The 14,344-nt window shown below is 39.0% G+C and overlaps 1 protein-coding gene across 6 annotated transcripts in view; it reads right to left on the bottom strand.

The window, feature by feature from the left end:
• Positions 1-1,550: 1,550 nt before the first annotated feature.
• The window catches only part of LOC129722716 (PTB domain-containing adapter protein ced-6), a 93,244-nt gene continuing 80,450 nt past the window's right edge, over positions 1,551-14,344 (bottom strand). For 5 of the 6 annotated variants that reach the window (XM_055676405.1, XM_055676404.1, XM_055676401.1 and 2 more), the window contains 2 exons: positions 3,144-3,794; positions 1,551-2,868 (listed from right to left, as the gene is read on the bottom strand). In XM_055676405.1, the coding sequence (XP_055532380.1) occupies positions 2,800-2,868; positions 3,144-3,794 (720 nt within the window). In that variant the 3' untranslated portion in view covers positions 1,551-2,799. The remainder of the gene's footprint in view (positions 2,869-3,143; positions 3,795-14,344) is intronic. The other variant, XM_055676407.1, reaches the window with a different exon arrangement.

Genomic DNA, 14,344 nt, shown 5'->3' on the forward strand with positions numbered 1-14,344 from the left:
AAGAAAACCGCCGTATTTAAAATTCGTTAAAACACATTGTTTGGGAAAACGTCGTAGAAAAGCCGATGGTCGAAAAAAACGTGTAGAAAACACTTTACTGTAATCTGTTACTGTCATGCATAATAATGTATTTTTTACACGAAAAAGCTCGTAAAACCCACGCTATTCGAAAAATAAATCAAGAAGTGAGTTTCTTATTTCTCCATTTTCACAAAGGTAAAAAGGTCATTCCAATGACTGTAGGTTGTAAAGGAATGAATAGAGTAAAATGAATCTATCTTTATTAAAATTAATATTGATATTAAAACTTGCTTGAAAATTGGGCATATTCAACAAAAATAAAACGTTTTGGCAGATTTTAAATCAAAGTTCTATTTTTTTTTTCAATTCAAGCCAACTTTGAACAAAAATGTGGCAAAGTTAGTTATAATCGAATGATAAATAAGCCTTTTGGGGTGCGGGTATGATAAAAACATCAAGAAAATATTGGCAAAATGTTGCAATTCTTAATACACTAAGGTCGCAAAACTTATTTTCAAAGAGCACATTGAGAATATACAAGCCAAGTGCATCAAATATACGAGATGTTTATATCCTCTCAACAACAGAAATTCAAAACTTTGTTTAAAGAACAAACTTTTGATTTACAAACAAATTTTTAGACCAGCAATGCTTTATGCTGTACCGATCTGGTCAAGTTGCTGTTCAACAAGGAAGAAAACGCTCCAAAGGATTCAGAATAAAATTCTGAAAATGATTTTGATGCGTCCTCCTTGGTTTGGTACACTCGAATTACATAGACTTACTGGTGTTGAACCATTAGAAGCTATGTCAAATAAAATTATTAACATTTTTGACAAAAATCGTTGAAATCCTCAATTGCTACGATAAGCTCTCTTTAAAGCCAATAAGTTAGCAATTAAATTAGTTATAAGTTTACTTCCCCTTTTCTGACAAGTAGGTTTAAATCCCTACGAATGATAAGTCCTAATTGCGAAAGCAAACAAATCCTAACAATTAAAATCACAAGTTTCTAACAGTGTTGAGAAGTCACCATTTGTGATTGGACACACATACTCATTATTTACTAATATTTATCATAAATACTTAAGCTACTAACAAATCCCCTCCCCTTTAAAAAAAAAAATACACTAAGGTCGCTTTTTACGCGGGTTTTTTTACACGGCTTTTTTACGCGGATTCCAGAATTTACGCGGTTTTTTTACGCGGATTCCGGAATTTACGCGGTTTTTTTACGCGGATTCCGGAATTTACGCGGTTTTTTTTACGCGGATTCCGGAATTTACGCGGTATTTTTTTTTTTGCCCGGATTTCGGTTTCCTTTCACTCGAAATGCAAAATTAACGATGCTTTTTTTACGCGGCTTCCGGAATTTACGCGTTTTTTTATACACGGATTCCGGAATTTACGCGGTTTTTTTTTACGCGGCACGTATCCCCCGCGTAAAAAGCGACTTTAGTTTATGTATTTTAACTTATAAAGTTGTGTTGATACAGTTTACAATTTCTCAAAATCCAAAGACCATCAAATTATTTATTATTGAATTTTATTGATCATATTGGTTACAATATCATCATTAATCGAGGCTAAAACTAGAATAACAATGAATCTACAGGTAGTATTTTATTTGATACAGTTTTATAGTTGTTTATTGCGCACATTGTATATCTAAATATTATTATATATATTATATTATATATGCTCTATCAAAATTACATGTCCATTTTACGTTCAGTTGTTTGTTCCGTTTAGTACAAAAGCAAAATAGAGAAATACTTGATTACTATTCCTAACAAAACCATTCACTAATCCTCACCACAGGAGTTCCATTTGGACGCAAACCAATCGGGACATATATTTGAGTGCAGATTACCGGGGTTGACCGGGGAAAAAAATCAACTACCCACACATCCTGGATGTGTGTAGCTGTGTAGACGTAGGAAAATTTAAAGTAGGGTCAAAATCGGTTGGACACCAAACCAAAAGTACCAGTTATTTCCCTAGCACCATCAGCGCTAGAGCCAAACTGTTTTCGCTAGTCGTCGGTAGAGAGCACTGCTTTCAAGCTATCGGGCCCAGTGCAAACTGCTTGCTATCTTGTGTGCAAATCATACGCCATCTTGCATGTAACTCGAACTTGCACAATACAATGGAATGCATCATTTCCAAACGTTATACATACAATATCCCATCATTTTGGGGATACTAACATATAAAATATAACATAAATGTAAACCTACACAGAGTTGTTTTTTGTTTATTTCTGACAATTGATTTTAATACTTTAACTCGATCCTTTCTACCTTGCGCAAAGTTCAATTACAAAATTACTGTTTTCACCGCACTACCTAATATGGGGGGGGGGGGGGGGGGGGACACAAAGTTACGACGTTTGCTTCCTTCTTCTCATTTTAATTTTAGTTTCAATAGTTTTCCCTAGTAAAACAAAAATTTTTGAATCATAAACAAAAACTTTCACTTCCACTCGTTCATCATCATAATCGTTTCAGATCTCTGGGGATAAAAAAGAGGCTAATAATGTGACGTTTTCGTGTATGCTGTGTGGGTATGCGTAATTGTTAATATCGAGATTCTCTTCCTCACAACAAAAGAATATTTTCCAAAGTTGGGCTGTGTTTTTCTTCTTCTTCCTCATTTACCCTCTTAATCAAACCAGCAGAATCAAAGACTGAATCGTATCAAAAAGGAAATTAACAAAACAAAAACAAAGGAAAAATAAAGGACATTGCCGCTGGGGAGGGCACACGGCGTTCACGGTCACTTCTTGAGCGGATCAAACGTGTCCAGCAGGTCGTCCGAACTAAATAAGCCGTTTTTCGATGTGGTCTGAAATATTAGAAAAAAAAGACAGTGATTAGTTTTTCTTTCTGATCATAATAAATCTGGTGTAAAAACATAGAAACGTGATTGAAGTATGAAGTAGAAGTGGTTGGTGACAAGAACTCTCCACGTTGTTCCTAATTCATACCACAGGATACGCCAGACACTCAACGGAACATTAACACAGAGGACAGAACACAGTTTAACGAACAAACATGGACTCTGAACCTAAACGAAACCCGACACAACGTGACTACAAATCGACAGCTCGGGAACGCTACCTTTTGAGGAAGCAGTGCCTGTGGACCAGTGGTGAGTAAAGGTGCTGTACCGTTATTGTAACCAAAATTATTCTTTGCAGTACTGCCGAGTTCCTTCGTAGCCATCGTCGAAGTCCGTTTCCCGCTATTAGGCCTGACGCGATTACTGTTGCTGCTTAAATCTCTCTTAAACTCATTAAAAGCCGATAAAGCAAAATCTTGGAAAAGTGCCTCCGAATTGGTAAAATCCGGGTTCGGGTTCGAATGCACGGGCCGCGACTGGGTGCTACTGATGGTGGTGTGCACAGTGCCAGATGAATACGAGGTTGAAATACTACCGGATAGCGTTTCATCGTCCGAAGCGTTCTGGAACACATCGTACGGGCCTGCGGTCAGCGGGTTTGTCCGGAGGATATTCACAGCTGGTGCGACCAATGTTGCGAATGGATTCGAATGTTGGCTAGCTGCGACGGTTGGGGGCGACGTCAAACCGTGAGAGGTGTTGTATGCACTGTTGTAGGCGTTATTCAGCGCCAGTACGCTTTCCAGTTTGGGTGCGTTTTCAGTCAGCACTTTAATATCATCGGTGAAGGAACTGCTAGAGTGAGCTGAGAGATTCGCGTTGGATGCGAATGACGCATCCCCGAAGTTCGAGTGGTCGAAGGACGTTTCCTGTTGTGTGAGGGGTTTGTCAAGTGAGTAACGATTTAATAGCTTATTTCGAACATGTAGCGCTGTGATTTTCAACTAAATTACCGTTGGGTAGCTGTTAAGTGTTCCATTTTTTATTATACATATTTTTTTCACGATCAAAACAACACCAAGGGGAAACACGAAACAGCAAAACACCTCTAACAATTTTTTTTTTCAAACAATTTTACACTAACAAATCATTTTTCTATTAGTTTATGTGCAAAATATGTAAATAACATGAAAAAAGGATTATGAAAAAAATGATAGAAAATTCATTTTCTGTAAACTTTTTCCAAAATTATCAACTACGGTAAAACTGTCGATGTCAAAAACGTAAAAAAAATGAAAATATCAAAAATAAAATCAAACATTTCAAACGAATGAAATAAACATTGAAACATCACGCCATAAACTAGCACTAGTCACTAGCACAAAAAAACATCAGAACCGACACTATCAAATCAAAATTTTGTTATAAATATTTGAAACGGGACTTTTTAAACAATTTGTAATTTTCACAACTGCATAAGTCTTTCGAAATTTTGAATTTTATAGCTCTGATACATTTTCAAAGATGATCAAATGCTGAATCTTAAAATTAGAAAAAAAAATTTTCTTCTTTTTGCATGAGTACGTTTGATTCAAGCTTCGTACACTTGAGAATAAAAATCTAACTATAATAAAACACGTTCATTCAAATGTTTCTTTTCCGATAACTTTACATTTTCAGACCTCTCACAGAAGGCGTTAGAAAAAAGTGACAACTTATAGTTAGGGATTTCTATCATTAGTGATTTTTTGATATCAGTAATAGCTGGTACATACAGCTAAAACAAAAGATATATCTCAGTGCGTCTTGAACTGTCCTACAGATCAGACGTTTTTTCGGTTGCTTGTGGACTGGTCTTTGACTGCCTACAGCTTCAAAGTTTGTGTTTTGTCAGTGTGTCTTTTAAAGACTACCTGAAAGTTATTTCCCATCAGTCTTTCTCAATACTACCTACTTTAAATTTAGCATTTGTTTTAGCTTTTTTCGTATCACCTGAAATGGCTGGACGGAAAAAGAAACCTCGCATCGCTGCGGGGAGGAAAAGAGAGGCATCTCTTTCTGACACATCGAGTGTCTGTAGTGACAATCCTTTTGATATTTTGCCTGAGCAAAAAGCTGGTGAAATGGAAGTTACCAATAATGAAACTATACAAAATATAAAATCTTTAAAAAAGGAGAAAGTTCCACCTATTGTGGTAACTATTTCTTCTGAATTTAATATATTCAAAAAGGAACTTTCAACGTTTGTTTCTGACGTTAAAGTTACCTATCAAATTGGCCGTAGAGGTGAATGCCGCTTATTAGCCGACTCAGTAAAGGGTCGTGATCGTCTTGTTCAGTATTTAACTGACAAGATGTACAAATTTTTTACATATGACACCAAGAACGCCAAGCCGTTCAAGGTTGTCTTGAAAGGTCTCACCAACGATCAAACCGTTGATGAGATCAAACTTACTTTAACAGAATTACTTGGCATAGCCCCTACCCAAGTAATTCTAATGAAACAAAAATCACGAGGCGAAAACAGTCAGAGAACTGGAATTTCGCTTGTTAATTATTTAATTCATTTTAACCGCAATGAGGTTAACAACTTAAAATTTTTTGAAAAAGCAAAATTTATAGGAAGTATGGCGGAGGTGAAAAGCATATCACCCAATGCCGTACTTGCCAACGTTATGGCCATGGTTCCAAATTCTGTAACATGGACTAAAAATGTCTCAATTGTGGAGACTCTTCTCACAAAAAGGACACATGTCCTGTGAAAGAGAGTAAAAATTTTCGCTGTGCGAATTGTAACGGCAACCATATGTCAAATTTTTATCAATGCCCATTCCGTTTAGCAATTGTTAAGGCAAGGCAAGGTAAACAAAATTCAATTTCTCAATTAAAACCAACTTCAAAACAAAATTCTCCAAGCGTACCAGTGACGCATAGTTTACCTACTCCTTTGCATACCCGTTTAACTTATGCATAGGTTACAGGTAGTTCGAACATTATACCGCCTAGTGTTGGTAGTTCGAAAATGACCGTTAATATGGGTAAGCAAAACACGCTAGAAAATAATTGTACACCTATTACGCCAGCTAATATTGCTGCCGAAAATATTTTTTTTATGTCAACTGCCTGGGGCCTATTACGGCAGGTAAACTTTCTTTTTTGCAACAGGCAATGTTCGATCTTATGAACGCCATGTTTCAGGCAAAATCAATGTTTGAAGCCATTCAAATAGGCACAAATTTCACTATTAAAATTGTTTCTAATTTAAAATTTAGCAATGATTTTAAATAAAACAATTAAAATATTAAATTGGAATGCTCGCTCATTGAAGGCCAAAGCGAATGAGCTTTTTAATTTTTTAACAGTAAATAATGTGCATATTGCAATTATTACTGAAACATTTTTGAAACCTAACATAAAATTAAAATATGATCCCAATTACGTGGTTCATAGATATGATAGGATTCAGGGTTCCGGCGGTGGAGTTGCAATTGTTATTCATCGCCGAATCAAACATCGTGCTCTTCCCCATCTTGAGACGAAAGTTATTGAAACTTTGGGAATTGAAGTTCAAACTGAACTTGGGATTTTATTTATTGCCGCAGCATATTTACCATTTCAATGCACACGCGAGCACAAAAAATATTTTAAAGGTGATTTACAAAAACTCACCAGAAATCGTTCGAAATTTTTCATAATCGGCGATTTTAACGCTAAACATCGTTCATGGAATAATTCTCAAAGTAATTCCAATGGCAAAATTTTATTCAATGATTGTTCTTCAGGATACTATTCTATTTTGTCTCCGAATAGTCCTACATGCTTTTCTTCTGTAAGAAACCCTTCAACAATTGATTTGGTGCTAACAGATCAAAGTCATGTATGTAGTGATTTGATCACACATGCTGACTTTGATTCTGACCATCTTCCAATAACTTTTTCTTTATCACATGAATCAGTTTTAAACCCTATGAGCTCTGTTTTTAATTATAACAAGGCTAATTGGGAAAGATACAAAACTCATATTGAGAGAAATTTCAATAATGAGCTTGATTTGCAAAACGAAGTGAATATTGATTCCGCTTTGGAAGCATTAAAATGTGCAATTTACTCTTCTGAGAAATCAAAATTTTGAGACTAAAGTTGAAAAATTGAAACCATATTCAAAACCATTTTGGAAGCTGTCGAAGATTCTTAAGAAACCTTCAAAGCCTATTCCAGTTTTAAAAGATGGTGAACGTTTTCTTGTATCCAATGAACAAAAGGCTCAAAGACTTGCTCAGCAGTTTGAGAGTGTTCATAACTCAAATTTGAATTTTGTGAGTCCAATTGAAAATGAAGTCACACGTCAATTTGATTTAATTTCTTCCCAGAATTTTTTACCTGCAGAAATAATTGAAACTAACTTGAATGAGATTAAATCAATTATTAAAAATTTCAAAAATATGAAAGCACCTGGTGACGATGGAATCTTTAATATACTAATCAAACATCTCCCTGAGAGCACAATGGAATTTTTAGTGAAAATTTTCAATTGCTGCTTCAAAATTGCATATTTTCCCAAATTATGGAAAAATGCAAAAATTACTCCCATTTTAAAACCGGATAAGAACCCAGCTGAAGTTTCAAGTTATCGACCAATCAGTTTGCTTTCTTCAATAAGTAAACTGTTTGAGAGAATTATTCTTAACAGAATGATGTCACACATCAACGAAAATTCAATTTTTGCAAATGAACAGTTTGGATTTCGCCATGGGCATTCCACAACTCATCAATTGCTCAGAGTTACTAATATGATACGAGCTAACAAATCTGAAGGTTATTCCACTGGAGCTGCTCTTTTAGACATAGAAAAAGCATTCGACAGTGTTTGGCATAAAGGTTTGATTGCGAAATTGCAGACTTTTAATTTTCCAATTTTCCTAATCAAAATTTTAAAAAATTATCTTACTGATCGAACTCTGCAGGTTGTCTATCAGAATTCAAAATCTGATAGATTTCCTGTCAGAGCAGGTGTACCTCAAGGTTCAGTCTTGGGTCCAGTCCTGTACAACATATTCACTTCAGATCTTCCTGATTTGCCTCCAGGATGCACAAAGTCATCGTTCTGCGATGACACAAGCATTTCCGTAAAAGGAAAAAGCCTTCGTGTCATATGCAGTCGATTGCAGAAAAGTTTAGATATTTTTTCTTCCTACTTGCAAAAGTGGAAAATCTCTCCCAATGCTTCTAAAACTCAAATGATAATTTTTCCTCATAAGCCTAGGGCTTCTTTCCTCAAGCCAAACAATAATCACGTTGTCAAGATGAATGGGGTTATTTTAAGTTGGTCCGACAAGGTTAAGTACTTGGGACTAATTTATGATAAAAAACTTATTTTCAAAGAGCACATTGAGAGTATACAAGCCAAGTGCATCAAATATACGAGATGTTTATATCCTCTTATTAACAGGAATTCTAAACTTTGTTTAAAGAACAAACTTTTGATTTACAAACAAATTTTTAGACCAGCAATGCTTCATGCTGTACCGATCTGGTCAAGTTGCTGTTCAACAAGGAAGAAAACGCTCCAAAGGATTCAGAATAAAATTCTGAAAATGATTTTGAAGCGTCCTCCTTGGTTTGGTACACTCGAATTACATAGACTTACTGGTGTTGAACCATTAGAAGCTATGTCAAATAAAATTATTAACAATTTTCGACAAAAATCGTTGCAATCCTCAATTGCTACGATAAGCTCTCTTTATAGCCAATAAGTTAGCAATTAAGTTAGTTGTAAGTTTACTTCCCCTTTTCTGACAAGTAGGTTTAAATCCCTACGAATGACAAGTCCTAATTGCGAAAGCAAACAAATCCTAACAATTAAAATTACAAATTTCTAACAGTGTTGAGAAGTCACCATTTGTGATTGGACACACATACTCATTATTTACTAATATTTATCATAAATACTTAAGCTACTAACAAATCCCCCCTTAAAAAAAAAAAAAAAAAGGACCTGTTCTACAGGTATTCCTCGTGAATTGATATAACGTAATTTTTTCCTCCATATAACGTATTTTTTTAGTTTTAAATCTAAATAAACATCCTGCATCTAAGTCTGCTTGAATTACCAAAAATCTCTTCAAGGTAATCGAGAACAAACGTGCGGGAAAAACCGCAAACAGACTTCTGAGAACAGAGCTCAGGAAGTGAGGATGAAACTAGGAGAGTGATGTTAGGGTAGTTACAGTTTTCCAGACAAGTTCTGGAATCACTTAGACCCCTAAAGTCTGCAACCCTAATCTTCCCGGGACGACGATTAGGTATTGCGTCAGGGAGTGGCTTTTGTGTTGATGCACCCTTCTTTACTTATATATTCTCCTAGCTAACTACCTGGAGACAGGCAATTGGCTACCACTGGCGGGATGGTGGTTGACCCGCCACACACTCTGCAGCTCCAGGACAATCTGAAGAGGCGACTGCATAAATCGCGCTTCAGAAGTCCGAGTCGTCGCACATCCTCCATACTAGGTTGTCCGGAGTAGTGCGTGGCCCGCTTGCTGCCATCATGTACGTAAAAAATGTAGGTATACAAGGGAAGGAGACGTGCTCAGTGGTCTCTTCCGCAATCACGTATTTGGGACACATGGGAGACCCCGCATGTCCGAACCTTTGCAGATATTGCCATGGCCTGACAGGATCGGTGCCAGGTAAAAGTTAACTTAGCCATGGTGCATCCCTATCCAAACGGATACCTCCGGAACAAGTCGGTGCATCCATCTACCCTTCGTGGAATTGAACCATTCCCGCTGCCATCGGGACATTGAGAATGACCTGCTGGTTCCTCGTATACCCCTTGTTTCACGCTGGTCGGAGCATTCTCTGTCCTCCTTAATGGCGATGCTGATAGGAATCATGCCGAAAAAGTACGGTACGCACTCGCAACCCTCAGGCACATGAGCCGGTAGATACTTCCCAGTTTACCACGGTAACTGCTAGTACTTAGAGCTCTGGACCAAATTGGCCCACCATACCTAAGTATTCGAAATCATTAGAGATATTGCTCCAATAGCCGTTGAAGCCTTCTTAGAGATATAATTGACGTGGCTCTTGAACGTAAGCTCGTCGTCAACCAAAACCTCCAAGAGTTTTAAAAAGTTTTAAAAACCGCTTTGAGATGATGATGCAGTCTCCGACGCTCACCACCAGTTTCTTGGAGCGCATCCAGTCTTCGACCTTGCGTATACAGTAGGCGGCCGTCAACTCGACCTTCACGATCGACTTGCCGTGCACCACTAGCGTTATGTCGTCTGTAAATCAGCTAACCGTCTGTTTATCTTAATCGCACTGTTTAGTGTCGATCTTGCAGAATCGAATGCTGCGCGGCGCTCAATTCTCTGTCCGTCTGTTCGCACCGCAGCATGATGACTTCGCATCATTTCTACTGTATGTAAATTTGAATTCAATGTTGGTCAGATCTAGGTTGAATTTTGCCAAAGACTTCAAAAGGATCTGACCCTGTTGGTTCGTAGAGCGACTTGCCCACTCAACAGCCTGCGCGTTGAAGTCGCCCATCACCACTAACGGCGTTAGGCCCGTTAGCTCCATGGATGAAAGGTCGACCATCTGGATGAACCTTTCGGTAGACCAACGTGGCAGCACTCCATTCACCATGGCAACCGCGTGCCCTTGAAGTTGAAACAACCTTCTGAACCGGGAACCTGCTCGTCGTACACATAGCTGTCATACTGGAGTTATCCGCAACTAAGTTTCCGTTTCCGGAAGGGATGTGGTAGGGGTCCGATACGAGTGCGATGTCCGACAACGACTCTGGCTGCTTGGCCAACCGGGGGTCCGCGGCCGACAAGGGGGGCGCGAGGCTCATCTAGGGGGGCCGCGAAGCTCTTGGTTAGTTTGATAGGCAATCAAAATTTTTTTTTAGGTATCTCTGTGAAAGCAAGTTTTTACTCTTCTGCGTATTAGGACCAAGACGTGAAACAAATTAGACTTGCAGGACTTGAAAACTTGCATGAGAATAAAAAACTCAGCCTCGTATTGCAAAACTTGTATCTGAAATTCTTTTGGGAGGCCGCAATTCTTTCAGTGCTTCGCAAAGGGGGCCATGGAGCTCTTTGTGTTGAGAAAAAGGGGTCGCGGAGCTAAGAAGGTTGGAAACCACTGATATAGCAGCTGCTGAGCTGCATAGTAGTGCTTCAAGTTCAGCCGGTTTGCCGGCTGGGCACCTGCGGACTCCCATAAAATGTTTGGTCCGTTTACCGTAACATAACATGCACTTCAGAGATTCCCTGCAAACCTTCGTTCTATGGCATGCACCACCACAACGTCTGCATAACCAACTCCTATCGGGCCCCTTGCAGGTCCAGAACTTACTCCCTCAATGAACCTGAAGGCAAACGTCTGTTTGTTGTAGTATACCAAAAGAGCATATTGGCCCGCCGACCTTGAGCTTCCTTAAGTACCGGGCTCGCAACCGCCGACGCTAATCGGAAGGTGGCCACCTGGGTACCCGCTGGACCCTTTCGGAGGTGGATTGATTTAGCGGTCACCTTCACTCCACACTTTGCTTGGAGGGCTTGTACATCGTAGCACCCCTCGATAATTTTGTTCAGGGTTTTAAGCTGAAGCGCTTCCTGTCTTTCTGGCGCCCTTTCCCTACCACAGTAACCCATGGGTTTCCCGGAGTTGCCGCTCCGGTCTACGCTCCAGCCCTTGAGCCTGTCGGTGTGCTCAACAGCGAGCCACTTCCCCCGGGAACTGCCTCGTTCGCCTAGGGACCTGCCCCGTAGAGCAGATCGCTGCGAACGAAGGGAGCATTGGTCTGAGCCAGTTTAGATTCAGTATCCCTCCTTTTCGGAGGCTTCAACCCGAGCCACAGGTTCAGTCGCTGGTGGTCCGAAGCAGGAGGAGGCTCTACTCCAGATCCCTGACGATATTGCTCCTATTCGCCGCGAACTCGATGATCGCATCGCCACTCTTGGTAGCTTTTCCCTAATGTTCTCGATGGCCTTGACTAGCAAAGGACCGTCGACCGTTCTGTCCGTAGTGGAAACAGGCGTATTAGCCCTGCCGTCACGCCCTTCACTTGTTTTTTTTTATTTGTAGATTTCAGCTTTTTTATTGGTCTCCCGTCTAGCCGCTATCTTTGTCCATGGTGGAGTAGTCGCGCCTTGCCTTGCCACCCCAAAGTTGGCACCTATGACGGCGCCTAGGGTACAACCTCGCCGTTCAAAGCTGCTGTCACACGACATTACTAGGGGAGCTCGATGCAGACGTGGTACTCAATGCACCAGACTGCTATACAGTTTCTAGAGGCATGATTTGGATCAAACAAGGGTTGTGAGATCGAAACGAAACTTTGGAGGTGGAAATTTAATGGTATGGAGTGCGTTTTCTCACTATGCGAAGTACCAGATTTGTTACATCTCAACTCGAATGAACTACGAAACGTATCTGGAACTTCTGGATAAGGTTTTGGTCAGTCATTCTAAGAACAACTTGAACGAGGATGTCATTTTTCAGCAGGATAATGCATCAATTCACGTCTCCAAGTACAGTCGAATCCCGCTATAACGACACTTTTTATGGTGACAAATCTCGCTATATCGATATTCTTAACAGTCCCTTCCGTTTTATACTAAAATTCTTCGTTTTATTGCGACATTTCGCTATCACGACCTTCCTCTATAACGGTATACCAAAACTAATACTTGTCATTCTTTATTGCGACAATAGTACAATCGAATCTTTCTATAACGACATCGCTGAATCTATAACGACATTCTCAACGGGACCTTCTGTTCTACATATGCAAACACTCTTCGTGCACACTTAGATTTTATTGCCGAGAACTCAGCAGCTGATAAATTCAGCGAACTGTTTTACAAGTTTTCGGTAGAATTTGCATGAACTTCGGCAGGCGAGATGTTATTACTTGCTGGTTCACGGTAAATCGATATATTTGCTGAATGTTCGTCGAAATATATTGCTGATATTTGTGAAAAAGTTCGCCGAGCTCGATCAGCTGTTGGGAAGTTTGCCGAGATGAATCAAGTGTGTATTATTGCGACATTTCGCTATAACGACAGTCCCTTGCGATGTAGACTGTAGTCGAATTGTTTGGTTTGCTAAGAAAAATATTCCGTAACTGGATTTGCCAGCATGCAGTTCTGATTGTAACCCCTTCGAAAACCTCTGGGAAATCTTAGCTAGGTTAGTTTATGGGAATGGACGTCAATTTGAAGAAATTTCCAGCCTTAAGGCAGCAACTAAAGAGTGCAAGGCCAAAATCGATATGGCAACACTTCAAAAGCTGTCCGATTCGAGTTTGTAAAGTGATTCGTAACTATGGTAGCCATACTAAATACTAACTATTAATCCTCTTCAAAATCAGCCTTCGAAAGTTAAATTTAAATCGGCTAAACGAATTTCAACCAATTTTGCTCATGTTCCCCTATTCTGCCATCAAAATCCGAACTAACGGTTTGTTACAATAAGGAATTCACTGTTAATAAAAGAAATCTATCGTACAACAACGAAAACTGCTGAAAATTGTGTTTCACTTTTGAGCAACATAAAAAAATGGGCCTTGGCTATGTTTACTGTAAAAGTCACTTGGACCGAAACCGACCATGTACATTTTGTTCATTGGCCCAAAAAATGATCTGTGCTAAATTTCAGCTCAATTGGATATGACCAAAGCGCTCAAAGTTGTGCTGTTTCGATTCTCGAGAATCTACCAAGGGGGAAGTACATGAAATTTCGAAAATCGAAACTTTTTTTTCGATGCCAAATGTCTTAAAAATGTTATCTTGAAAAAAAAATTTGGCCAAAAACGACCTTCTGGGACTTTCTGGGCGTTTTCTGGGCAACTAAAGGCTTAATATGGAAGTTTTTAGAATGGCTTTTGATATGATTTACAACTCGTTCCAAACCAGATCTAAATTATTTTTAATTTTCATTAGGAATCTCAAACTTGATTTTCATTAGGATGGTTCATTTATTTTTCATTAGGGTGGTTTCAAAAACTGGCCAGAAGGACGCACGACGAAACTTCTCCAGGGAATTATAATTGGTGATATTTGGCAGGAGGAACGAGGCTCAGTATAGCAGAGTAGATAGCGTGTGAATGGAAGGGCAAAATCACATTACACACAAGCACTGATAAAATAATAATAAGCATGCCACTTCTCAATAGCGGTACTGCTAATAATGGAAGTGCGGGATACAGCATACACCTGGGCATATCTCATAATAGATCAACGACTCTGGTCGCAGTGAGAAAGTCAATACAGGAAAAAAATGCAGACATTGCTCATGACCATGGTAAAAACTTCGACTTATGTTTAAGCTGTTTTAAAACAGATAAAACCCATGAAGGGGACCAATGCTTTTTTCAACTTATATTCAATAATTTCGGAATGATAGTTACTGAAAAATTATTTCCAAAATAAATGCTTCAAATAAATAAAATAACACTTCA

The sequence above is a fragment of the Wyeomyia smithii genome, chromosome 2 (genome assembly GCF_029784165.1).
Source record: "Wyeomyia smithii strain HCP4-BCI-WySm-NY-G18 chromosome 2, ASM2978416v1, whole genome shotgun sequence".
In the NCBI taxonomy this organism is placed as follows: domain Eukaryota; kingdom Metazoa; phylum Arthropoda; class Insecta; order Diptera; family Culicidae; genus Wyeomyia; species Wyeomyia smithii.